A 27,893-nucleotide genomic window follows, 5' to 3' on the forward strand; every position below is an offset into this window, starting at 1 on the left:
AATAATACTGACATAGATCACATTAATGCTAAATCCATACCAAACGAATTAAACCACAGACATGGATATAAATACAATCAAACCCGTATGTCATTTATTGTCTATATAAGACGCTTTAGTGCCAGATTATTCAGGTTTAATTTTGTTTAAAGTATTTAAAGGAATGACAAGAACAACGTTATTGATAATATTATAGATTGTACCAAAAAATATTTACTTCTGTTATCGAGTTCTATCTATATCTGTGGTTCAGACGTTTAATTTCACGAGAGGAAGAGTCGCTCACTATAATTATTGTGGCAGTAATATCAAATAGAGAGCGTAAACTAGTTGAAACATATATAATTTACAGATCTACTAAATCATTGACTAGTGTGGGTCGCTAATTAAGTACAGGAATCCGTTCACGTGTCAGCGAGAAGGGGTATACCCGCTCCATCGCTTTCATCATAGGTGCAACCGTTGATGACGAGTTTGACGTCGGGTTCGGGGAGGTCCGCGGAGTCATGCTCGGGAACGGCGGGTGACGGGTACCGCGGGGGCGGCGACCGCGGCACGCAACTCTCTGCTTGCTCTATAATGGGACAAGACACGCTCGTGTATTCGTGCCGCAAGCTGGGCGCCTCCAGTAGGTCTCCGCGTTGTGCCGGAGTCAGACGACCCTCGCCGACCACCTGAAAATAAATAAACTATTTAAACAATAGTACAGTGATACAATTACACAAAAGTTATATAGAGCAATAGGTGCAAACTTAGTTGAGTTTGCGCCTATTGTCAATTTTATTTATCTGAACTGATGTATAGTAATATTTACATTCTCAAAAATGCTGGACATCCACACGATAATATAATAAAATAAAGTTATAGTACAAATAAATATGGTCGAGCGCAGTGATGGCTGGCACATCCATTATACTCGTGAACGAGTGCTGCTTGTAAGGACTGGTCTGCTCTTATCACTACAACTGATTTTATCTTATTGTGTATGTGTATTTGACCCTAATAAATTAGTGCTGGTTGGTAGTTTGTATTCACACGTTTCGACTTGTAAAATGTGAACTTATAAAAGAGCAACACACAAGTTTGCTCATTCTTCTTGTGATGAGACACGGCTTTCCGATTGAGCAGTAGATTAAAAAAAATTGTTATGACTATTCAAAAGTGCTTAAATTAAGTTTATTTGAATAAATGATTTTCTATTCTATTTGTTTTAGGGCAGTGTTGCGTAGGGCATCTTCAGCATGTCTATTAATGATGTTCGAATTTTACCTGCTAACTGAACATCGAAATTTACAATTTAATATAATATGGTCAGGATTACCTCCATAAGATATTCGTCACTTCTGTGGTGTAATACGCTGTCTGTGTGTGATTCTAGATGATTTCCTGAAGCGAATCGTAACTTCTTCGGAGATTCTAAACTACAGCATCTGAAGCAAAATTGTTCTTTGTTACGGATGATTTTTTCTTATGGATGATAATGAAATGGTGCACCCGCCTGCGCTAACGGTTTACGCTGCTGGCGGGGCACCAATGAAGGATGATGACTTGATGAGTATGAGGTCAGGGTCAGTTAGCCCCCCTCAAAGATGGTTTAAGGCAGTGAACTTTAGAGACATTCATTCTTTCATTCATAAATACCTCTGTCTAATCTGTTGACAAGCATCTTGCTTTGTAGACTGTTTCGGTAGTAAGTTCGGTAGTTATATAAGAGGCATAACATCTCAGCTTTTCGAAATGGCAACTTTTTCTCTCTTTAATCTTCTGTGCTAGAACAGAACTCGCGACCATCGGAAGTAAAGCGGTGTGCCAAGCCGCTAGATCAATGAGGTCGTAAATAAATGTGAAATAGATGTTTTAATTGACCTGTGTAATCCTCCAACGTGATTCTTCCAATTTTTACTCTTGAGTGAACTGCGCTGGCCGCGTCTCTCGGTGGGCGTGGGTTGTACATCTTCCTTCTGAGTGCGGCGCGCGGCTCGTGCTGCCGCCGCAGCTGGTTCCTCGCCTCGCAACCAGTATGTGATCTGATCGCGTTTCCCTTTCATTGACACTATACCACGCTCCTCAAGAACATATCCTCCCAGTTGATCAAGTAAAGTTTTACACGCCGCGCTACAATGGATTTTTAAAGCTGAAATTGAAAGAAATATAAGTATTTCCAAGATGCTTATATTTATATATAGACAGTTGAAACTTACGTGCTCCAGTAGATTCGAAGCGGCTGGCCGTATTTACAGTATCCCCAAAAAGACAGTATCTTGGCATTTTCAGACCTACAACTCCCGCGCACACTGGACCTAGGTAGAACGAATAATACTAATTACATGTACAGTTTGAAAACTATAAGACATATGATCGCAATGATAATAATAATAATGGCAAATCATTATTTTATGCCCAAGAGACCGAGTACCTATCTACTAACAAACCGCGAGTTTTTGTTAGTAATTGTGTGTAGTAGTGATTGGGGATTAAGCGTTCTATTGTTACCTGATATTTTAGCATGAGGCGGTGTCCAGGAGAATCTCATGGAGATCTCTACTGAAAAACCTCGTTATTAAGTCCTGAGAATTCGCCACGATGCCGCGATGGTCTAACTGATCTGACCTCACGTTATACCTGACCTGACCGCATGATGGATTGAATGCATCGAACAATACTATAACCATTCTTAAAAATATATATATGGGTAAGTATGTGGAGTGGTTGTCATTTTCAGCATTACTCGTGTAAATTTCACTAACAATCCTTTCTCGACGTATCTATGAGTTTGTTACCGGAGTGTATGCCGACGCGGAGCAGCAGGCGCTGGTCGGGGCGGTGTCGGACGCGGAAGGCGCGCGTGGCGGCGAGCAGCGCCAGCGCCATGGACGCCACCTCGCCCGCGTGCACTATCCCGTTGCGGATTGGCAATCCTGACACCTGCACATGTCGCACTATTAGGGTCGCCAGCTCGCCAAAACTAAGTCTGTGCTTATGCTTGTAATATTTTTATCCAGACTCGACACCCTTCTATTATAATGAAATATAATAATAATATACTAGTATAATGAAATAGAAATAAAATCTCAGTACTTTATTATTAATGTCAAATATAAATTCTAGATAAATATTTATCAGTATTTTTAAATTCTAATGAAATGCTAAATGGTACTAAAGAAGCCGGCAGAGTATCTGAGCATGTCTACATTTAAAATCGAAAGTATACTTACGACCATGTAAGCGTCGCCAATAGTTTCCACTTTATATACATCAAAGTTTTCCAGAATAGAATCAAAGCATGTATATAGATCATTTAAAAAGTCCACAACCTGCAATGAAAGTAGGTATAGTATATAGATAAAATTATAATATAATACTTTAAACAGGAAATTATGTCTAACAGAATGATATAACGACGGCCTTGGTGGTCTAACGTTTTAGCACAGCCCTTTACTTCCATGTAATGTCCATGAGTTCGATTTCTCGCGCGGCACAAACAGTGTGACAAATTGTGTCAGTCTGGGTATTTTCTATATATTTGTATGTAAAAAAAAGTATGTATGTATTAAAAAAGGGATCTATGTATTTATATCAATAGTCCCCATACCATATCTCAAGCACTGCTTAACTTAAGACTAGATGGCGCTGTGTGAATTGTCCATAAATATTATTACTTTAATAATATATGTACTACTTTTTTATGTTATATTAAGCACAGATCCCTATAATGATCTGTAGAGCATATCTATATCATTAAGATATATGTAAGAGTTATACTTCTAGGAAAAATTGCTGTATGTATAACTTAAAATAAATAGTAAGTCGAACCTGAAGCGGAGTGCTTTCCGCTGACATGGCTGTGAATCCTACGATATCGCTGAAGTAAATAGTTACGGAATCGTAACTCTCGGGCATCACTCGTCGCCCTCGTTTAAGCTGTTCTGCTACTGGTGCTGGCAACATTTCTTCTAATAATGCCTCTGTAAAAGATGTCAAATATTGGCGTACACATTCATCCAGTGGATTTTAAGAGGGTATACTTTGGAATATGTAACCTCAATGGTTGCGTTGTAGGTTTTTATTAATATGACGTTCATCATCACTGTACTTTTTGAATTACACTTTTACTAATGTTTACCAATTCTTGTTATTTTCCTTAAAATATTTTTCTCTAAAAATACTTTAATCTAATTATTAAAGATAACGTGAAATGAACATTCTAGTTAGATATCTTATTTAATAATTGTCAATTGACATTTGACATACATTATGCAACGATTTATTAATAGATACAATATTTTACATATGGACTAGTGGACCCGGCAGACGTCATCCTACCTGGTGAAGCAACGTCACCTATTGGGTCCAAATGTGGTTTAAAATCATCCAGGAACCAGTTAGAATACACACATAAAATTTTATCCAAAGCGGTCTAGTCGTCTAGGACGAGTTAGGTGAGATTATAATAATTAATTTAAATAATTTCTAAATCGGAGACCTTACTAATTATTGGATTTAGTTTGTCTAACTCACCAGTCTTTTTTTTCTCCTCCTGCAACTGGTCTGTCCGTTCGTCAACAAGTGCTTCCAGATTATTTGCGTATTTTTCCATCATAGCTATCATATTGTCAAATATATTAGCCTTCCTGAAAAAAATACATATTCATAAGTATGAGTATTTCCGACTTTAATATTTCCACCATAAGAACCATATTACTTCTTGAGGAAAGTTTATGGATAAATACTATTACCTACTGCTTTTAGTCATGGCATATAACCTTGCATATCATTCTGGCAATACCAAAAAGTTACTAATATTTAAGTATAAAACTTAAAAATTAGTAGATATAGAAGTAGCCAAGTATTGTTATTTATATAATAATAAGATCTTAATACATACATTCCTTTTCGTAGAGGTCGAAGCCTAGTGCGAATGGCTTTAAAGTCAGGCCGAGTATTAGGATCCTCGGCCCAACAATCACTGCAACATTCACGCACACAATCAAACCGTCCCGACAGTGGCTCCAATGTCGGCCTGAAATATTAGTGTGTGTCCAATTATTATTTCCTGTGATATTGGTATTTGTGAATACGTATAAATGATATGCGTGCTGAAACTACGAAAAAACGACTTCAATTGTTAAATTTTTTTTAATTAATATGTAATATTTCTCATAGGTAAATGCTTGAACAACTTGATTATAAAGCATACAAACAATATCTACTGTCAATATTTGAGTATTTTCCTTAATTACCCTAAGATCACATTACCAGATCCGGACTTGATGATAGTGGGTCCAGTTCGAGAGATATCCTACATAACAAATAAATAATTTTGAAAATAGGTTTACAATTGACAAAGATACCAACCTTATCTATAATATACTCATTACTTTTAAAACCAACCCCTTCAAAGATAAATATTTAAATCAGGATACAATATTTGAGTTACCTATATGAAATCCTAATATTATTCAAATGAGTGTAATGTATAATGAATATGATTTTACAATTTGTAATGCAACCTAAAGGATGACACGTACCTACCTGTAAGGTGCTTGGTCGGGAACAGCTATCCGTCTTAACAGCGTGGGTGTGGGTAGGGGGTCCGGACCAAATGGGCCCCTTCTCGTATGCAGCTCATACAGGACCAGCGCAAAAGCGTACACATCCGCAGCCGGAGAACCGTCCTGATGCTCTTCGGACATTGGGTAGACATCTTTGCCCCAGCCCGCCGAGCGGAGCAGCTCCGGCGATAAGTACATTAAATCTGGATATAAAATAGTTAATAGCTTAATTAATTACACCGATTATACCGCCTATACTGATAGGTAACTTAGAATTAGTCTGTTCTTTTAAAATCTCTAAATCTTATAAAAAAATCCATTAGAACTTAACCAAATATATAGATAATAATGGTATTTAGTTAATTCAGTGACCGTATAAAATGACATCAAATCGCTAGTGTATAAAGCAAGAATATAAAATGGTGCTATACTGCGCAATCCACTATCATTGGATCAGAAAACCTGATGAAGAAAGACTGGGCCGAATAACAAAGGATATTAAATATATATCTACTAGTAATTTAAATATACAACACTATAGTGTTAAAATGTTTGTTAGTTTTATAGATAAAGTTGTTACATTAGAACAATGTTAGTAGTTTATGAATATCAAACAAGTTCTGAACTTTGAACTGAATAGTTCTTTGTATTTGTTTAAATAAGCGTTAAACAAAACTTGTTTATAGCTGAAACTTACTTTCTATATGAGATCGCAAACTATTGGGTTCAGAGGGTGGAAGTTCTCCTCTCCTGAATTCTCTAAGTCCGAAGTCGGCTAGTTTGACCACCCATCGCGCGTCCACTAGACAGTTGGACGGTCGTAGTGCCCCGTGGAATTGAAGTGGTGACTCGTGGATGAATATCATACCCTAGAACATTGGCACTACATACTTTCAGTTAATCGATAATACGTGCTGAAATCTTTCATAATATTCATGTAAGGACATGTACATGACAGTATGATATCTCCTGTATAGGACTCTTTCGGCACTTATGCATGAAAATTGTTATCACTATTCATACCGTCTGTGTCATTAATTCTAATGACAGTAACTAGTCCAAAATTGAAATATTCTCTTTTACTAGAGCTGAGATACAATGAATGAAAAGATTGAAGACTACTAAACAGGAAGATATTTTTTTAGTGGATCATTCTTCTTCTTCGGGCTGTGCCTGCATTATGACCCTGTACTGCCAGACTTAGTCAGGCGGTAGCAGGTAAGCTTAATGTAAGGTAAGGGCAAGGCAGGTACATAGTAACTTACCCTGATAATGTCACCAACGAGGGAGGCAAGAAACATATTATCTAGTTTGATATCTTCATTCTCCAGAATATCCTGGAAAGATACACGTTACTAATTATTTTTGTTTTCTATATATATGTAACATATTTATAAGTATGCCTATTCATCATCATTCTTATTTAATATACTAAATACTGGCTATGCATGGGGATTCGCCCGTATGATTTAGTTATTAAGCGTATCTCTAAGGTTAATGTATAAATGTTGATGAAATAATATTTGAAAGCGTATGAATATTTCCGTATATTGCCTATCCTATAAATTCAAAGTTATAGACAGTCCATTTTAATAATAGTATTACACAATGAAATAAGTAGGCAATTAATGATGCTACTGTGTACTTTCTGTAATCCGATCTAGACATCGATATCTACGTAGAGTAGACACACATACTTAAGATAGTTGTAGTAGATGGTGAGCACACAATAACTCGTTAAAAATGTACCACGCTCGCTATATAATTGTATATTATCTTCAGTTTATTAAGATACACAAATTATCCAAAACAGAGAATATGGTTAATAAGGGCCCATTATATACCTACTTATTCTAAACTACGTAAAAGATATTGATACCCTTTATGTTTTAGTTTTTGGAGACTATCCATATTTGGATATCATCATCATAATCCTTATTAAAACTTCGAAAGGATAAAGTCTAAAAATAATTATTTGGCGACTACACACTAGACACTATTTAGAGAATTTCTTCAGGAAATTCTATGTATACCCATAGGTACATATAATTTCCGGAAGAAATTACTACTATTACATGAAAATGCATGTATTAGATCTCTAAATAGTAGATATATCATCTCTGTCTCATACACTTATGACAATATACTGAAACACCCGTGCGAAGTAAGGGCGGGTCGCTAGCCTGCTTATAAATCAACTGCTACGACTACACAGTAGGCGGTGCTACATCATTCTCTTTGTGTCTATAGAGATTTTATGTACCGGAAAATATTCATGATGTTCATGTTCACAATCGATACTTAGAAAATAATATCATTTTCCATCGCATGCATCGCCGTTTGTGAAATTTGAAGCTGCCTCTCCCCTTATGCATAATTATAATAAAACCTCCAACAAACCCAGATGTAAATATTATATTCGTATTTATTTTAAATTCAAACAATAATTTAATAGATAAACTAGTACATAATAGTCGTGTGTTTTATAAACTAAAATATTCTTAAAGAAATAATAAACATTTTTGTAATCGTTAAACTATTTTAAAATACACTTATATGATTTATAAAATAAAGTTTAATTATAGAAAGGTACATTTTCAATAAATAATATTGTTGTATTTTCATAAATATGAAAAATCCCTCTAGTAATTATGTCAAAGCCAACGCTGGTTGCTATTTATAAGTAAAGGGGTTAAAATATTACCTTAAGACTGCCCCTAGTACAGTATTCGGAGAGAGCGCATACGTTGGGTGGTTCAATGCACGCGCCCACAAAGCCGTTCACATTGTCATGTTGTAGATCTCTCATCTGTGAAATATGACATAAAATTATAGCGAAATTAGGTCACCTAACGTAAGTAGAGCAATTATGAACGTATACTATAGAACGTATAAAGCGAGAGAGCGCCCTTTGTTATGAGCGCGTTGCACCGATTTAAGAAATTTCTCTATCATAAAGATGCATTATTAAAGTGATGTACGGTATACATTGTGTTACAAAAATACAAAATTCACAAACGTATGAACACTGGGATGATGTTGGGACAGGCTATTATTAAACTATAAAATACAGACTTTTAACAGACTATGGAATTCACAACACTACTCCGTGAACTTCATTAACGATTATCGATAATTTATTATGTATGTTATTAATATTAAAACAAATGTGTGTGTCTTTCACGCAAAAACTACTGAACGGATTTTGATGAAAGTTTACAGGAATATAGCTTATACATCAGAATAATATAAAGGCTATAAATTTCATGCGGGTGAAACCGCGGGCACAGGTAGTATATATACCCATGTAAAAGAAACATAAGAACATTCTGTATGAAAATATCACTCCGTAGTATACGTACGAGTACCTATGCAAAGGCAAAGTAAATGACATATCACGGACTTTGTCCCTTTGTACCCCGACTATATTATTAGGGACTCGATTAAATGAAATAGAAATTTCACCATGAAGCGAGATCGTGGGAATCGTGTTTGTTTTAATAGACAATCTTTCATCTTCAAAGAGTCCGTCAAAATTATAATAAAGTTAAGTAAGCTTTTGAATTGATGATTAATGAAGTGCCTTGACAATACACGGCGAAAGGAGTTCCAAATTTAATTTAATTTACGGTATTTATTAAATTTAAATATATAAATTTATATTTAATAAATACCGAAATTCTATCAACAGTATGTACCTATATACCAACAATTTAAATGTTTATACCTATAAGCAATGACATTTTATGAAACTAATAGCTTGCAATTGTTTAGCTATTTGTACAGATAACTAAATAATAGATAGCCGCTATGTATTATCTGTAGATACCTACAACTTAAATGGTTTTAGAGAAAGTAATTTTCTCGTCTAAAGAAAGGGGTATAGAGTTGCTTGCTTTGTTCGAACTCGCGTAGGTGTATGTTCTTCTGCAGCTGAACAAATTAACGATGTTTTTGCAGTCGGTAACAATATCTCCTATCCTAGCTTCACTGTGTTTTTCCCATCCGGTAATTGGTACCACATATTGAAAGTTTATACGCAACTTATTTAATGTCATTAAGGTTAGCTTCAATAACGTTTAAAGTATACTTGAGAATATATAAAATTTTATTCTTCTTTAAAATATTTAACATTATTTTATTGAAAAAATGTTTTACTTCGGATTTCAATAGATTTTGAGTAAGTAATGTTTAATTGTAGATAATATATTTACTTGAATTTCAATCTTTATTTTACTGTACAAATATCATTCATCAAATAATAAAGTATAAGTATGAATGAAATAAAAAGAAACTAAAATAAACATACCCTCATAAATAAAATAATAACTATTCTAGATGTAGGGTAGTTAGAAACATTATGATAAGTACACATTTTGCTGCTCCTTGCCACGTTAGATTCATGTACACCTTATACATTAATCTAATCTGGCAAGGAGTGAGCTAAACGTGTTTCCTCTACCAGTCAGTCAGTCATAAATATAAATTAACAAACAGTTTCTGTTACTTTTTGGTTTCGACCTAATCACGTTATTTCTTTTATTTTTTTCGACCAGTTCTCATCCACCACGACTGTCTCAAATTAATAAAAAAAAAATATTGCAAATAAGTAGAACAGTAGTGCGTCTCCAATGAATAACAATAAAAACATCGTCAATTATCAAATTTACAGTTCTCCTTGTACGGACGAATAGATAAAGCTATTTTGTATTCAATCCGGTCCGTCCGTACATAACTAAATAACCTAAATATATGTAATCAGAAATCTAAAGACAGCTCTCAAAGTAATCTTTGAAAGACGCTCGGAATCACAAAATTAACTTGTGTTTTTTGCTGATTGTGTGGATTGTGTAGAGCTGAGTTAGGGATAAAAAGAGCAATGTAATCTTGTTATTTGTTTTTATTTTTACCTGCGGCATAGTAAAGCTGAATGAATGGGAGGCATTTATCTCCGCTAGTTCCTTCGTCATAAGCGAAGTTCTGAAATATTTGTTGACTATTTGCTACGGTGGTAGTATATGAGATATAATTCGTATAGATCCTATAGGTGTACTCATAATATTAATATATTTATTTGTTATGTACTTTCTTCTATTTATGTATATACTATGGTAATTTTATTTTTTGTGTATATACGAATATTTGTAGTAGATAAATCAATTCAAAAAGCATAATTCGTAGCTGTAGATTTAGAAAAAATATTATTTAGATTATTAATTCTAAAAAAACATATAGCTTATTATTGAAATACACATATATATAGCAAATAGTCAACAAATATTCCAGAACCTCGCTTATGACGAAGGAACTAGCGGAGATAAATGATAAATATATATTATATAGTTTACTACACATTTTTAATATAGTACCTGGATCTAATGGTAAATAGAACATACTCAACGGGCAACCTAGGCAACTCAGAAAACTATGGTAATAATCAAAGTTATCATTTTGACAGAGTTTATAAAGATTTACTACATGTACATATTATGTTACAATAAATCTATTGTACATTTTACAGCAAATCGTATTTGCATAAGAACGTTTCATATTGTAGAATACGATATTCTTTTCTCACGTTACACTGCCAACTACAGAACATCGTTCAACGATCCCTAATATCACTTGATAAATTGAACTATGGAACGATGGGTATCGTGCCATGTCCCCTTTATTGCAAACTTTGCAAGTAAATGTTACAAAATCTACTATTCTATCAAATACGTATCTATATTCATACATGGGGATATTTTATATCCTGTGTTATGTTATGACATATATGTATTATGTTTTAAATTTATTAACTAGTTTGTGTGGGTAATTTTAGACTTTATTTCATAAAAATATAATCGATTATTTTTTCTTAACATGAATTGGATGACGAGCTTCATATCGTGATACATTAATTAAAAATAACTATAGTCGGTACTATCTTACATTTAAAAAAAGAGAATTGCGACCAGCCGACCAGCCGGGCCAGCAAATTGAATTTGTGGTCATTCTACAATACACTGTGTATTGGACAATGACCACAATTTCAGCATTAGGCATACTATAGATGAATAGAGTCTCTTACTAAGTTACGAAGTTTAGGTATAGTAGATAATCCTATTGCTTATGAACAGTACACAATGAATGAAATTATGAAAATATATTACATTACTCACAATTTTAAGCTCCTTTTTTATTTCCCTGTTGATATCGATGTGATGTCTTCGGACGCGTTTCACGGCGAGTAATCGTCCACGGTAAAAAGCCACTTCCGTAAAGATGGCGGAATATCTGAAATCCAGGTCCGGGTTGGAGCTGAGTGACACTTGACTGGAGCGGACTCCTCCTGTACTCCCACCTGCGGCATTCTTCTCCGACGATCCCACGGCATTACTTGAAGTATTCATATTGGCGCCTGTACTGCTATCTTGCTGGAAGAAATCATTTCTGACCAATTTGTTTCATAAAAATATGACATGGTAAATAGAAACATTTTTTCAGATAGTACTAAAATGCATGTAAAATGTACTAGTAATACTTTGTACACCCATCTCTTAGTTGCATATTTGGGTATGTAATACTGTTTTGGAACAGTTTTACATTCTGTTAATTTATTGTAATTAATCTAGAAAAACTATTTTTTTACTAACATAACAGTAGGGAAAAGGAAAAAGATTTGAAAGGGTATATTCATTCTTCAGTAACTCGTCATAAAAAAGTGCATCTAATGATAAAAGTAAATAGTAAGTATATCTACTTACTATTTGTGGCTGTTATCGTTACACTACCCTACTTTGTAAAATATTATATATTTTTAGTTGGAACTAATAATAATAATTCTTTTATTGGAATAAAAGAATTATTATTATTATTATTGTACCTACATCTATTTTAAGTCGTCTTCGTACTTGTAATTCAATTCTTAGTAGTTAAGTTCACTGTAATAACTTATCTATATTTTAATGGCTAAGATGAGTATCATGAATGCAATATTAATGTTTAATACAGCTAATGTGTTAAGTAATAACTAAGCGATTAATCAGTATTCTTTAAGTCCCCAACAACATTCTTAAATACTTCTAAAAGTTTGAATAACTTATAAAAACTTTAGTCTAATTGTACCTTTAGAAAATATGACTGTTACCAAATATAGTTTCTACATAAACGTGATCTTATTTAACTAATAATATCAATTACAAAGTCAGTTTACCTACTCAGTTTGTTGGTAGGTTGCTCATCTTCCGGCAAGTGAAGGTCCCGGAAGTCTATCTTCCATAGAAGCGAGTCTAGCTCTTGTTCATATCGCCAGCCGCGGTACAGCGCCAACGCTGCTAGAGCTAGAAGTGCCAATGTAGCGCCTGATGCTCCTAATGCCCAAGCACCTATGTGACCTTATGGAGACACAATAATATCATATAAAGTATGGGAAGATATAATTATATTTTTTGGTATACAATACGTATGTATTACATTTAAACTATATAAAAAAATATAGATATCGTGGCTTAGTTTACTACCTTAAATTAGAACCAAGAGGTTGTGAGATCGAATGTACTCGATATCAAAGAATGATTAAGTCAATTTCTATTTTTCATTCACGCTACAATGAAGAAATCGCTGATATAAAACAAAAAAGCCTGAGAGACGGCAGTTGCAAGTTTACTCAGCAAAATGCAATGTCAAATGTCACCTTAATATCGACAGTTGAGAATATGTATATCTGACTACCCTATGTGGAAAAATATCCGTGGCCATATATTTTATTCGAATATAGATCATAATATCTGTATTTTGGTTTGATATTGTCTATTATAAATTTTTTACAAATTTTAAGGCAAAATAAGTTTATGAATTTATTTATGGGTGCGGTAATGGATAATCTCAGAAGATTACCAATAGATTTCTATGGCTTTATGGTATCGTTATTACAAAAGTAATACCGGCATCGAATATAAACAGAAGCATTATATTTTTATGGTTATAGAATTCATTTTTAGACTAAAAATACTGAGTGTAAAATAATCTTCACTATCTATATTTCTCTGTTTGTTATTTTTACATTTTTAAAAGAACTAACTACACTACTTTTTAAAATAATAATAAATAATAATATTCCAACTCTTTCCAGGTAGTACTACTGTACGGCAATATTTATTAGTGTATAAATTATATGACTTAATATATTAATAAGAAATTATATGAGAAATAGATAACTATGTATAGTCTATTCCACTAATAGTAACTAGACTTCGTTTCGAGATGTTATAACTTTATTTCGCTGCAAAAAGACTCATCACTACAGATTTAACGAAAATATCGGTAATGACAGTCGAGTACTACCTATGTCACTAATACAGATACAATCGCTTCTTCTAAAAGTCAGTTGAAGAGCTTATAAAATTAAACGTTACCTCTACACAGCTAAAGTAGAGAGAATTTAATAAGAAAATGGAAAGTTACACAAAGCTCTACCACAGATGCAGTTTACTAATTACTAAGCTCTACAGGATTTGTTTTATCTATATGAGGTCAAAATAATGTGAGAATGTGTTGTTAATTAAATGACTTGTAAGCAGATTTGTGATGATACGGTAAGGTGAAGTTTAGTCGTCGATTAGGATGGAATCGTGTACTCTTGTACGTGAGGATAACGAAAATGTGACGATATAATAAGTCGGTTACGCGAAATATTCTGAATTGACCTCAATAGTTATCAGATCATACTGCTAGGTCGTTCTGACCATTTTTAATAATTAATAAGTATCAAAACAAGGAGTTATTAAGTACACCAGCTTGTTCAGAAATGTATTGGGGATAATAACTGTACATCAGAAATAGGCACCTAACGTTAAATTGGGCATATAGAAAAGTACCTAACACTGGGCAAAACACTTGATCTTTTCATGATTATGAGTTGTTTACGTTCCTTTGAGTAACGGTATTTCTCATATACTCATACTTCAAAAGCCGTAGATTGCATGTTTATAAATACAGTATAGGTTTATCCCATGTATCGAATCATCAAATCTTAAAATGTTACCTACATTCCTGCTACCGTTTTGCGAATAGGACACGATAATAACAATGTTGTTCATAACAGATTTAGTACCTTATTAAAAATGATTACAATACATTAGTAAAACGGTATACAAATACCGTTAAAATAATAATTAACTACATATAATCTTAATATACCTACGTAGATAACTAATTATTAATGTTTATGTTTATGCTTTTAGTCAAAGTGTAAAATGTTTGTTAAATACTGATATAATTTGTTCACTATTTTTACTTAATAATGATAAATAAAATTAAAAAGGTTATTTATTTTTATTTTTAAATATTGTATGTATGTAGTATTGCAATTGCATCACATTTTACAGATATGGCACTATATTAATAATATGTTACGTTGTTAGTCAAAACAGATACACGATCGCAAGGCCCAAAAGCGCCGCAAAATATAGAAAATAGAGTCCAACATACATACATTACATGATATCATTTTTAAATACTTACAATAGTTTTAATTACACCGGGTTAATTTATAACATCAAAATTCATATTTTGTAATATTCGTCCTTACAGAACACTTTCTTTTAATATACTAGATTTTGTGACAAGGAAGGTCGTTAATAGTTAATAGTCTCTACAAAGTAAACCAAGGAGTCTGGGGTTTGAAATTAAGTATAAAAAGATCATCATCTGAAGTAGCTAGAACGATTTACAGGAACTAACTAAGAATATAGTTCTTTTTTTTTTCAAGAATTCTTCACCTCGCTATTACTAATTATCACGGCTCTCGGTTTGATAATCTAAGATGATATGTATATAAGTAAATAGTATGAAGCTAGGCAGTAGATATAGCACCGCTTTAAATGCTAAGATCGTGTTAGACTAATAAATGTCCATGTCATGTATATTCACTTCTCTTTTCTACAAAAGAATGTTCGGCACTTTTTAACTCGACAATAGTAGAGTTTGGTGTCGAAGACATTAAACGTTTGTATTCAATTTTATATAGTTAAAAGGATTCTCGACGACGAATGATATAAAGTGGGTAGAGACAAGGCGAAGCATTAAATTGGAATAACTGGCGTGGAACAAAGCCATACACTCGGGAAATCCACCATTTTCAAAGTGTAATAGAATAACAAGAGTGCTATCCCCCTATATAGTGAGTCGAGTAAATCACTGACTTGCTATATCTTTATGTACATGTATACAGTACGTACTTACAATAAATTGTTTGTAGTATGTTCTCTTTAATAGTTTTGTGCTTTACCTAATAATCTGATATGCATAATAGAATGATCAGAGTATATAATGATTTTTAACGTCAAGTACGTAATTATCAGGGAAAAGGGGACTGTTAGTAATGTGGATTAATAACCCCATTGCTTGCACCATGTCACATTGACCCTCAAGCAGTACCTCCTGGAAACCATCATGTTAAATTCTTCGTGAATTTGCCACGTTGAGTAACAGACCTGACCTCTTGCTCATCCTATCATCATCCACTGTAACCCCGCCAACGTAACATAACGTTAGCGTAGGCGACAGCACCATTCCATTTTCATTTCTTAAAAAAAACTTCAATTGTCAAACACAAATATTCTAATAGTTTTTTTGTCAATACGAATATTTTAAAGTACCTATATATTATTAAATTTATAAATTATGTACCAGAAATTAAGCAATAAAAACTAAACTGGTAATTGATCATACTTGTAAACAAATATAAATTTATGTGTATAGAGACTATGACGTTATTGATTATATTCTCCCCTTAAAAGGTTCTACTCCTCCACGATAAGTGTTATTTTGTAATAAATTGTACCCCCATTTTTCAGTGGCAGTAAAACTTATAAGTTTTATCTACAGAATTCACTCAAGCAACGATGTGTATGTAGTACCTACTACTCAGATTTATTATATAGTAGAGCAATTTATGATTCTAAAGCTTTTCTCGTGTTGGCATTATGGACAACTATTCTTTATTATACATAGATATACACTCGTACATGCACAAGTGCTACTTGTATAGCACCGGAGTCATTGTAATTGTAGATCATATAAATGTAATAATTGTTAGTAATGAGGACTAGTGGCTCCATTATTTGCAACGCATTAAGTTAGGACGACCTCCACACGGTTCCTCCAGAAACCACAGTAATTAATTCCTAGCCAATTAAAACGGGCTAACTAATCTGCCGTTAGCCCAGTCGGATGCTCTATTTCATTTTCATTAATTTAATATATATATAATTATAATCTCGTAATTTAATAATATTTTTTTATTTAATCTAGTAATTTAACAGAAATTTGTACTTCGGGGATTGGAAATAGTAATTACGTGGTTTATCTGGTAAAAAAGGTACTGCTTATTTCGATAATATCGTGTATACAATACAAGATATTATCGAAATAAGCAGTACATATAATACATTGTACCTAATGTAGAAAATAAGTAAAAACCATAGAACCTGCTTTAAAGTTTAAACAGTATGAAACATTAAAACTTTTTTAGTTTTAGTGTACGGTGGGCTTAAAAACTTTAATACAAAGTCAATTCTTCATAAAAATCTATTTGAAGTGTTTCAGTTTCAGCATCTATATTTATACTGAAATTGTGAACACACTTGAGTGATATATGTAGTGTAATGCAGGCTACACTTGAGTTGTATACATAGTGTAATGCAGGCTATACACTTCAGTGGTATATGTAGTGTAATGCAGGCTATGTAGTGCTGTAAGTGGTATTAGCGTGTTATGTCGGCGGGTGCGGACTGCGGACGCAGCGGGTGTCGCGTGCGGCCGATGGCTGGCTGCTGCGCATTGCTTGTCGCCGGTCCCGTTACGACACTTTTACGACCCACCCCACTTACTGTCGCGTACAAACCTTGCGCTTAATGCCGCCTCGAGCACTAACACAACATATTAGTTTTTTAGATCGCCAGTAAACAGAATGTGTCAGTCCGTTGTATCGACCGCCTTTAATGGAACATTTCGACACACTCGCCGTTTCTATTATCTAAGATAGATTTGAAATAAAATAAATCTATTTAAATAATAAAATGAAGATTTTAATTTTAATTTATTTTATCGAAAAGTATTTTATTTACGTTGAAAATTGTTCAACTAAAACGAGCTGCTTATCAATTAGGTCCACTTATTTTCTGTGAGCGTATATTATACTCTATATTCGGTAAAATTAAATGTGTCAGACCATTTTAAAAATTGTTAGCATTGACAGTATTTACTTGTGAAACAAAATGTGTATGAAATAGTTGTAAAATATATAGTTTAACAATACAAATCAAATATTATTAAATTTTAAATACATAAATAACTACAAATGGTAATCTGTACAATTGTACTCACATAAAAAGCATAAATAAATTCAATACATTTTCTAAATAAGAAATCGATAACGTATTAAAAGAAACATTTCACCACTTCATACCACTCATCCAGCTCATGTGTGCATCACTAATTGCAAGAGATATACAACTGTATACAAAATTTCACAGCGCCATTAAAAAAGTAATTATAGTGTTAAGCCACGGTCGTATATGCAAAGCGGAATTTAATTAAAATATTTTACTTACTGACGCATTTTTCCCCCCGGAAGCCACACGGTGGCTCAGAGAGGGGAACCTGCCCACCAGGCCATTTCAATTCCCGTAACAGTCTCACCTCCTACATAATCACATAATATTAGTAGTGATTACATTGAAAACATATAAATGAATTTAATATTGAAATCATTTTAAGATGTATTAAATATTGTAGGTAACTTAAAAACGAACGGTAGACAAATATTTTAATACATCATTTAAATTTTTATAAAAATATTTGAAGTTTTGTGTAAAGTTAATTACTGAAAAAATAACGAAGGTTAACAAAAAGAGTCGTTTTAGCCTTTGTAGCACGCAGTGCTCTTGGTTCTCATATAAATTGAGTTACTCATGTTAAGTATCTTGTTCTGAATCAATGTAATATATGTATGTATATCCTTATATATGTATACAGCGAAAGCTAAGATAAAATCAGTGTGGAAGCAAATTATTTCTGTGCATTTATATGTGAAAAAACTAGCATTTTTTATGATACCTACCTTTATTAATAATTAGAATAAGTGCCAGTTTTTATTAATTACGCAAGTATAATCGAGATAAAATTATATTGAAAATTGTTTCAAATGCTGGGGTTAAAGGATTTGCATCTATTATATCTCAGCTAGTCTTTTATCTATAACCTACAATATATACTATACCTACAGGATTTTATCATCCTAACTAGTAACGTAAGAAATTTTAAAATTCAATATGATATTTGGCACATGAGTATATCTCACACGCCAACTTGTGACGTAAACTCTCTGGCTACAGTTATAGGGACACAATATATTCGGGCCACGTCCAGATTTGCTATGCAAACGCGTATCGCCTGTTTAATTCCATATATACATTTGCATTTCGTAAGCATTTTGTAAATAGAATTACATGTCATGTTATAAAATCGCCAACAAATAGTGCACACGTGAATCGAAACGAATAAATCTGTTATGTAAAGTGCATTCTAGATTTTTAAATTATTTAATTAAAAAGAGTAAACAGATTGTTTTTTGTTTAGACTGAAAACATTGGCTTACGTAAGTATGTGGCAATTGTTAGAAAGCACTAAGATATCTTGTAACTATGTGCTGTCCGTTGTACCTACTACTCATGCCTTGCCATTCCGGCGGATTATGATATCATGCCTCAATAAAAATTAAGCTGCTTGGCAGCTGAAATAGGTGAGGCAGAGATACTCAAACAGACATTGTTTTACAAAGTCTACCTCGGTAAATCTCTAAATAACAACGGTTAAGATTACGTTTCAAATTTCATAAATTTGATAAGTAAATTAAAAAATCGCAATTTGTAAATATGGAATCTTGACCAACTCACGGGAGCAGATTTGTGCAGTACAGCAACTGGATAGAGCCCAGGAGGTTTTGTTGGATCAAATGACAGCAAAGTGTAGTTTCCTTCTGCGTCTCCAGATTCATCCATATGCACCCAATACCTAAACAATTTTCTATAATTACATACACAAGCCAATAGATGAAAATAGAATACACCGCTTCCAAAAACAACCTTTAGGAGTATACGAGATCTAGTATGATTACGTGGCAGAAAAATGTATTTCTTACAGAAAATTGTATTAATAATCATATTCTGTGAGTATTATTATTATTGAAGACTTTTATTTTCAATCAAATTTAATCGGTGAAAAGAATAAAGAGATACAAAGATTCGATAAGTAAGTGATAGGTACCCCATAACACTGTGATAAGTGGTGTTCCTCATATGAGCAGCAATGGCCCGACCGTCGCGTGGGTCTTCACCTTTGCTCAGAACTGAGGCTAGCGCTCGTGCATATACCCACACAGCGTCATGGAGCCACGCTGCCTCTACTGGAATCTGAATTATTAATATAAATGATTAACAAGATTGCCCGAAGTCTGAGCTAAATAAACATCCGGATCCGCCGGATAATATTTCAAGACAATTCACAAAGTGCCATCTAGACCCAAGATAAGCTAGCTAAAGCTTGTATTATAGGTACTAGATAACTGATGCAAATATGAAACAAATATACACATATATTTCGTAAATACATATAAGTATATTATACATACAAAATACCCAGATACATAGAAAGTGCCTAGGAGTGGCATCAATGGTGATATTCGACTCTGAAGGCTGAATTTATTGCTGAATCAAGGCAGAATATCAAAGAAGTCTCCACATAAGTGAATCGTATAAACTTCTACGTACATCATCATTAATTATAAAAATCCAGTTGTTTTAATTAAATTATTTTTCTGACATGTGTGTTTGTATATTACGTATGTACTTTACTTACCACTTTCCCAGCCCCAAACACAAGTAATGGATTCGTAAAATTAAATGGTGGCATTTGCAATCTTTTGTTTACTTCTATGGCAAATGCTGGGTAAGAAGGAGAAGGGGATGGGGCCACTGCCAGATATGAGCGAAATGCTCTGATAGCTCTCAGTGAAGGTGTTTTACGGAGAGGACCAGCTAAGTACCGGACTGCTTCTTCAGATTCATATTTCTCTACGTCCACGCCGATTGCTGCATATTCCCCTGTGGATATCCTAATTGCTATAATACTTACTATAATCATTTTTAGAATAGTAGCCTTAAATATACATATATGTAGTGTATTTAGAGAGACAGTAATTTATATGAAAACTTATTATGCTATATATCTCAGTTGTATTTGAGACTTATTCTCTAAAACAACTTAGATATGTAAAATATATAGTCTTACTAATATTATAAACGCGTAAGTTTGTGATTCTGGATGGATGAATGTTTGGTACTCTTCCACGCAAAAACTAGTGAACGGATTTCGTTGAACCTTTACAGTAAATATAGCTTATACAATAGAATAATATACATATGCTATAATTTAAAGAGCTATTATGCTAATTGGGAGACATGTAATGATAAATATCAAGTAAGTGTGATGCATGCGAATTTGCGCGGGTCAGCTAGTACCTATTTAATAAAACTCAGATTACTAGCTTATATAATAGATAAAACGTTAATAACCGTTAGATAAATTAGTCTGTCTGGCGTCATATATACACCTTAAAGATGTAGACAAATAAACATTTTCTTATCTTAGTGTTAATACCTACTTTTAGCCCTTTAGACGTAATATATTTGGATGGAGCGGTTGTATTGTGATTATCCGAGAAATTTTCCCAACCGATCAAGCATGTTCAATTAATCATTGTGGGGTATTCTATATTTCTTTGAAGAAAATTCTTTTCAACCGATTTCTAATAGCAGTATTTTCTAAATATGGCATGTTATTTTTATGTCTCTGATGTTTTCTACTATTAGATAGGTACTACTGCGAATTCAATTAACGACTAAAGTAAGTTTGAGTGGAAAGGTCTATTAAAAATGCACAATGTAGGTATGTAATACTTTATATAAACCACGACACAATCATTTATAAAAAATCTTCTAAGTACCTATGTTTATTATTAGAGTGTTTTCCTTCTTTATTTTTTTTATATTTATTAGAAAATACCTCAAAAGATATCTACAACAAAATCTTCTAAAATGTACATTAGGTAAAACGTTTTAGCTATGTACATTTTAAAAGAGAGTGTACAATTAATGTACAATGTCAAATTTAATACGAAAAATCTTTACAATTCCTAAACTACTTGATTTTTTAATAAAGCTGCTACTACAATTAAATCTTCTTTTTATTGGTGAGTGACACAGTAACAGATAATAAACTATATAATATAATGTAAATAACACAAATATTTCTGGAAAACTCATACATATCCGGAGAGATCAAAACTCCTCGGTAATTGGGTCGTTGCTTGGAATGTGTACGTATATCTAGACTGAGTAATTGAAAAGAGAATACATAAAATGGTATTAAGTAGGTTGCTGTATTTATTTTCAAAAGATATAAAAATGGAAAGACAGCAGCCATCTATCTGTATATCTATAATATGCCACTTATTAGTAATTTTTATGTATTTCATGCGGTGCAGAATTAAGTGATTGTATTCATGGGTATCGAAAACAAATTTCTATTGATGACATCTATGTATACTTATATATACTTTGATGCTATTGAGATTGTTATCAGCTTCTCTCTTTTAACCTGAATTGGCATTCCGAATAAGACTCAAAACTACTTAAAAGTTAAGTTTGTTCCTATTATAGTCATTGAGAAATAAGAGCACTTTTATTAAAAATATTTAAGTAAATTATTACCTACCAAGTTACTAATAGTAGGTGTTTATTATTTATTATATATACATACAACTATTGAATCTTCGAAAATTAGCAAGTGAATGCGTCATTGAGTGTTGAGGCGTGATGTATTTGCTTGTCACGTGATCGATGGCGTTTCGCTTCACTCATGTGAGAGGTAATTATGGTAACAGCAAAGTACACACAATAACGATATTAGATACATAAATATACAAATTAATACAAACCATAAATCGTTAATAATTTACCGATAAAGGCTATAATAGAAGCGATGTTGGTCTCGCCCTCTGAGTAGTATACCGTTTTGTCTTGTTCAATAACTTTTAATTTTATTATACGCAGCATTTGTAACATTTCATTATTTGAGACAAATGAAGACGATGATTATATTATAATATAAAATTAAAGAACAGTCGTTTAATATTGACTTAAAATATAAAGCTTTTTTTCTTAAACTTGTGAAACGGTTTCCATTCTAATCATATTATGATAGAAATTAGATAATTTATCAATAAAAGGATATAGAGAGACATTAAAAGGACGTAGATAGATTTTATTTATGACTCTTGGGTTATAGGAATTATTCAGGAACCGAACCCCATTCAAAGATTCAGTATCTGAAAAATATATGACCATGGTTTTGTAGTACGAATATAAAAGAATAAATAAGTACTTGGTACCTATGCTTATTTTAGCGACAAAGTTAAGTTTGATACAATAAAATAAGTTGAAATTTGAAATAAAAATGACCTTTACAATACAGTTCAATATGATCATAAAATAATAAGTAACGACCCAGAATAATGTACGGGTACCAAAAGGGATCAGATTAACAAAAACACTTTTCTGTGTAAAATAACCTTCTGATTTATCCAAGGATAAAAATACATGCTTTGTTCCTTCTCGATATTGGATAATGTTTTATTCACGAGGTCGGAATACGAGCACGAGTGTTCCAAAAAGTTAATTCGATGGGAATCTAGATTGAAGAAGCTCGAAGGCATTATTCGCACACTGCAATTTTTACGTACTGACTAAATGTTTTATTGGCATACGTTTTCTGTTATTATCGCATTAATGCTATCATGTCATCGCATTACATTTTACAATCGTTATGTTCACATAATCTGAATTATATGTTCGCCATCATATAGCCATTCTGAACCTTTAAGTACAGAATGTTTGTTTAGGCGTGTATGTATGTATGTGTGTTAACGTTACTTCGTGGAATCTTCATTGGACAGCGCAGAACGGTGTAGAAAATTTTGTCTAACAAAGAGATATAGGTAGAAAGGTGGGGGTTTGATAGGAGTATCAGATATTTTTGGACTTATTACTTGTAATTTGTTATTTATATTCTTATTATTTTAATGGTAATTTCTTACTTATATGTGCCTGTTCTACAATTAAAACAATATTTTAATTCGAACCCAATTCCTCGAATTTGAGTGTACTGAGTGTAACTATTACTATATATTTTCACTACTATTTGCATAAGAAGTAGCAAACTAAAATATATTGATATAACAATACATATTGGATATTTTGATTTGCGCATCAAAACTAGAGTAAATTAATATAACATTATTCACATGATGTCGTGGAAGGTTTTCATTACAAAATAATTGATGTTAAATGTATGTATTATTTATATTGTACACATACCTGAATCTAACAGCTGCATAGCATCCAAGGCCAACATTAACCCGATGTGGTCGTGATAATATCCCACGCATACATAAACTAAAAAAAACTTTAGTTACAGGATACCACAGATAAGAGATACTTATATAATTATACCAAACAATACATAATTAATTATTATTCTCAATACTTTTATAAAATAATTCTATACCTATGCATATAGTCCTAAACAAAGACATTTTAATTACTGCCACAGATAACATAATTTATATATTACTCGTATTAACGTACAGAATAAGTATATGCCTGTTAATCATAAACCAGCCACCGTTTTCAGTTGCAAACGGCTGAAAGTTATGGTCAGAGATTATATATTTTAGTAACTGTAGTAAGACATATAATTTAGTTTTGTCTAAATTTACAATCAGGAATATGATACTTATGCATATATACTCATATCATTACACTCTTAATCAATTCATAGAGATATGCCATCGTAGCTTCCACAACGTCGCCTGATCTTTTTTTCGGTATTAACATTAGTAAAAATATCACGTAACTTACAAAAATAAAGTGTAATACAGAGACTACTTTAATAACAATTACTTCTGCATTACTATAACCCAGTACTTACTTCTAGTGTCCTTATAAGTCTCTCTAACAATGTCCAGGAAGGGATTACGACTGAAGTTTTCTCTTCTATTCTCGTTATAATATGGTTGCCTGTACACTTGTACTTTCCGTACTGATATTTGTTTCTCAGTTGCCGCCGACATAATAGCAAGGGCCAATCGAGAGAAGTCATGATTTGGTGCTTTGAGGTAGACTACTGCTATCTGTAAAGAACATTATACCTACTGGGTTATTTGTACTTGATGTACGGTCTAACTTATACCGATACAAAACCAACGCTCAGTATGCATAAAACTATTGAAAATTATTGTTACAAACTGAACAAGTTTTCCTAAGGAACATAGTAGAATCCTAGACCTATATTAAAATGCGAAAGTGCGTCTGCGTATTGCATTTGTTACCTATTCAGGACGGGATCCGTTCGAAGTTCATGAAATTTGATGTGATGATTTATTTGATGTGAGGACATATATAATATATCTTTTATCTAAAAAAAAGCAGATGAAGTTGAGGTTCATAGTTATAGCGCTCAAATCAACAGGAAATTTCTGATTGGTACCTACATCACCACTCCTCTTTTGATTAAAACTAAAGCACTTAAATGTTATCGTTAAAAGAGTTTTTGTGGTACATTTAAAATAAGAGTGATATTTATATGTTTGACGAAATGCTTTTCAAGGTTCCTACTTCTCATGTACTCCACACTTTAATTTATATGCGGTTTAGTAGAGTACGATCCAGTAATCAACCGAAATTTTATTGATGTAATGATCATAACCAGAATTAAGAGTCCATTAGATATATCTTCATATACCTACATGCTTTAATCATAAGCACTTAATATTTTTTCTTTAAAATTTATTAAATGTATCTAGTGTATTATTTCTATTATATTCTAGTCTATTAAATAAATGTACTAGTTGAAACATAAAGCAATGTATAGTTGAAGCATAAATCTTGACACGTTAAGTGCTTTGCCTTAATTATTTGTGAGAGACAGGGCATTATTAATATCCATTTAAACTTGAATTAGATAAACATACCACAGTAAGTAAATAATATGCAAACTACAAGAAATTAATAATTTCAAGTTGAAAGTTAGCTAATAATGTATAGAACATTATTTCATTTTAATAACATAAAATATCCACCGGTAGTCAACTAACTAACCGGTTAGAACAGTGCCTTTGTTGTGTTCCGAATTTAAAAGTTTTATTTAAAAAATATAACTGCATTTTTGTTCACTAATTATATCATTTACATAACTTAATTGTACAACTACAACCTAAAATTAAAAAGCCTAAAAAATGTAATACAATAACTAAAATATATTATTAAAAGGGGTCCCTTTAGGCAAAGTTCCGAAGATACCGGCAGCGTTCCCTCTTTGAATAGCTAGACTAATTCTTTGCCCAAAGTGCCAGCTCTTCGGTCTTCTGTGATGTCGACTAACCTTTTCGTTATTTCTTTGAAAAGTCTTATAGCGCCAGGACCCCACGGATCAAGGGTCTCGATGCCGAATGGGACAAAATCATATTCGGAGCCTAGCCTAGCCTAGCCCTGTATTTACATGCGTTTCTGTTCTACATCGGATTATAGAAAAATTAAACCTTTTTTCTTCATCTTTCATTTGTACCGTTGACAAAATAAAAAAATAAATAGGACGTGAAGATTATGCAAATAAATTAACAGTTAGGAATATTAGAGATAAATCAGTTTACATGCTTGAAATTGAAATGCGTGAGCACGGCGAGGACCGACCGCGAGATGTCGATGTCCGAGGGACGGGTCCGCGCGAACGTCGCGTACACCCGTTTGTTTGAACTGGCCACGTCTCGGCAATACTGTGGGACAAAATTTAAATATAGAATAAAGACAATATATTAAATTTTATACATTAGTTAGAATTAAGTACATTATTAAAAAAAGTGTAATAATCTCTTGTATATTCATTTAGTAACAATAGTGTCTATTTGTTGCTAAACGAATCTATATATAGTGAAATTTGATTTGAGGACGAAAATAGGTGAAAAACCTATGTTCGTACTCGAATATCAAAATTATGTCAAAACATAAACTAGAAAGGGGTGAATAGAATAGAATAAGAATAGAAAATCATTTATTCAAATAAACTTACATTGAAGCACTTTTGAATAGTCATTACATTTTTTTTAATCTACCGCTCGTTCGGAAAGCTCAAGAAGAACGAGCAAGAAACTTGCGTGTTGCTCTTTTAAATAATTTTATTATTATTACTTTACATTTTTAAGTTTAAATGTGTGAATACAAACCACCAATTAGCACTAATTCAATTAAATACTCAAAAAGAAAAAATATTGAATACATAACCAACTGGTTAAACAATTAATAAGATGAAATCAGTCATAGTGATTAGAGCAGACCAGTCCCTACAAGCAGCACCCGTTCACGAGTATGACGGATGAGCCAGCCATCACTGCGCTCGACCATATTTTAGGGAGCCCAATGACCCGGCCCACCACGCCGCCACAAGTCTGGACGTTTTAGTGAGCATGACTACTCAAAACACTAGACCACGTCAAAGCTACTCACAATTGCCATCTGATAGTTATAGTATTCACATTTTACATAAGAATGCATGCGGCAATTAATACAAAAACCGCTACGCTTTCATATTTCTAAAATCAATCAATTAAATCAAGAAAGCAATGAGAAAATAAAATTATAACGTTGTATGCTAATAAACTAATTATTTACTTTTTAATAAACTAATTATTGAATTTTCTTGCAGATACGCAAACTCACGGGTAACAGATAGTTTATTATAATCGGTTCTACTGAAAGTTTCTCGAATCGACCTACGTGCCTTATGATACATTATCTCCACTTGATCTTGCATAAAATTAGGTATACGAAAACTTTCCGTTTCAAGTAAGTCAGTAGAAAAGCAATTATAACTTAAAATTTATTAATAGTGCCTATTAAATTGAAAATATATATGAAATAAAAATTAAGTGTAAAAATTAATGAAAATGCAATTACTTATAAAAAGTTGGAAATTCTAAAGATAACGAGAAATTAGTTAGCGGAGCGCAAAGCTTTTCTTATAACGAAGGCGACTTTGCTTATTTGAATTTATGAATATGGATTGTAGAATAAAAATATTGATTCAATTACTTTAGTATATAGTTAGTATAAATAACTTGCAATATTTTGATACAAATCAGTTAAAAGTAGGGTAGGTTGAATGAATTAATACATTAAT

General features: G+C 32.7%; 1 protein-coding gene across 1 annotated transcript in view; it reads right to left on the reverse strand.

The window, feature by feature from the left end:
- Positions 1-76: 76 nt before the first annotated feature.
- Positions 77-27,893, reverse strand: part of LOC131848524 (guanylate cyclase 32E) — a 48,606-nt gene continuing 20,789 nt past the window's right edge. Inside the window, exons 5-26 of the mRNA XM_059198423.1 lie at positions 26,371-26,493; positions 24,651-24,852; positions 24,038-24,115; positions 20,460-20,704; positions 19,869-20,014; positions 19,499-19,616; positions 18,155-18,245; positions 12,758-12,934; positions 11,720-11,970; positions 8,257-8,361; positions 6,818-6,889; positions 6,250-6,421; positions 5,533-5,755; positions 4,886-5,020; positions 4,519-4,631; positions 3,814-3,965; positions 3,216-3,314; positions 2,781-2,925; positions 2,202-2,300; positions 1,867-2,134; positions 1,322-1,430; positions 77-674 (exon numbers count right to left, since the gene is read on the reverse strand). Coding sequence (XP_059054406.1) covers positions 405-674; positions 1,322-1,430; positions 1,867-2,134; positions 2,202-2,300; positions 2,781-2,925; positions 3,216-3,314; positions 3,814-3,965; positions 4,519-4,631; positions 4,886-5,020; positions 5,533-5,755; positions 6,250-6,421; positions 6,818-6,889; positions 8,257-8,361; positions 11,720-11,970; positions 12,758-12,934; positions 18,155-18,245; positions 19,499-19,616; positions 19,869-20,014; positions 20,460-20,704; positions 24,038-24,115; positions 24,651-24,852; positions 26,371-26,493 — 3,393 coding nt within the window. The 3' untranslated portion in view covers positions 77-404. The remainder of the gene's footprint in view (positions 675-1,321; positions 1,431-1,866; positions 2,135-2,201; positions 2,301-2,780; positions 2,926-3,215; positions 3,315-3,813; positions 3,966-4,518; positions 4,632-4,885; positions 5,021-5,532; positions 5,756-6,249; positions 6,422-6,817; positions 6,890-8,256; positions 8,362-11,719; positions 11,971-12,757; positions 12,935-18,154; positions 18,246-19,498; positions 19,617-19,868; positions 20,015-20,459; positions 20,705-24,037; positions 24,116-24,650; positions 24,853-26,370; positions 26,494-27,893) is intronic.

The sequence above is a fragment of the Achroia grisella genome, unplaced genomic scaffold, assembly GCF_030625045.1.
Source record: "Achroia grisella isolate CSIRO2021 unplaced genomic scaffold, CSIRO_AGI_Agris_v1 utg558, whole genome shotgun sequence".
Classification (NCBI taxonomy): Eukaryota; Metazoa; Arthropoda; class Insecta; order Lepidoptera; family Pyralidae; genus Achroia; species Achroia grisella.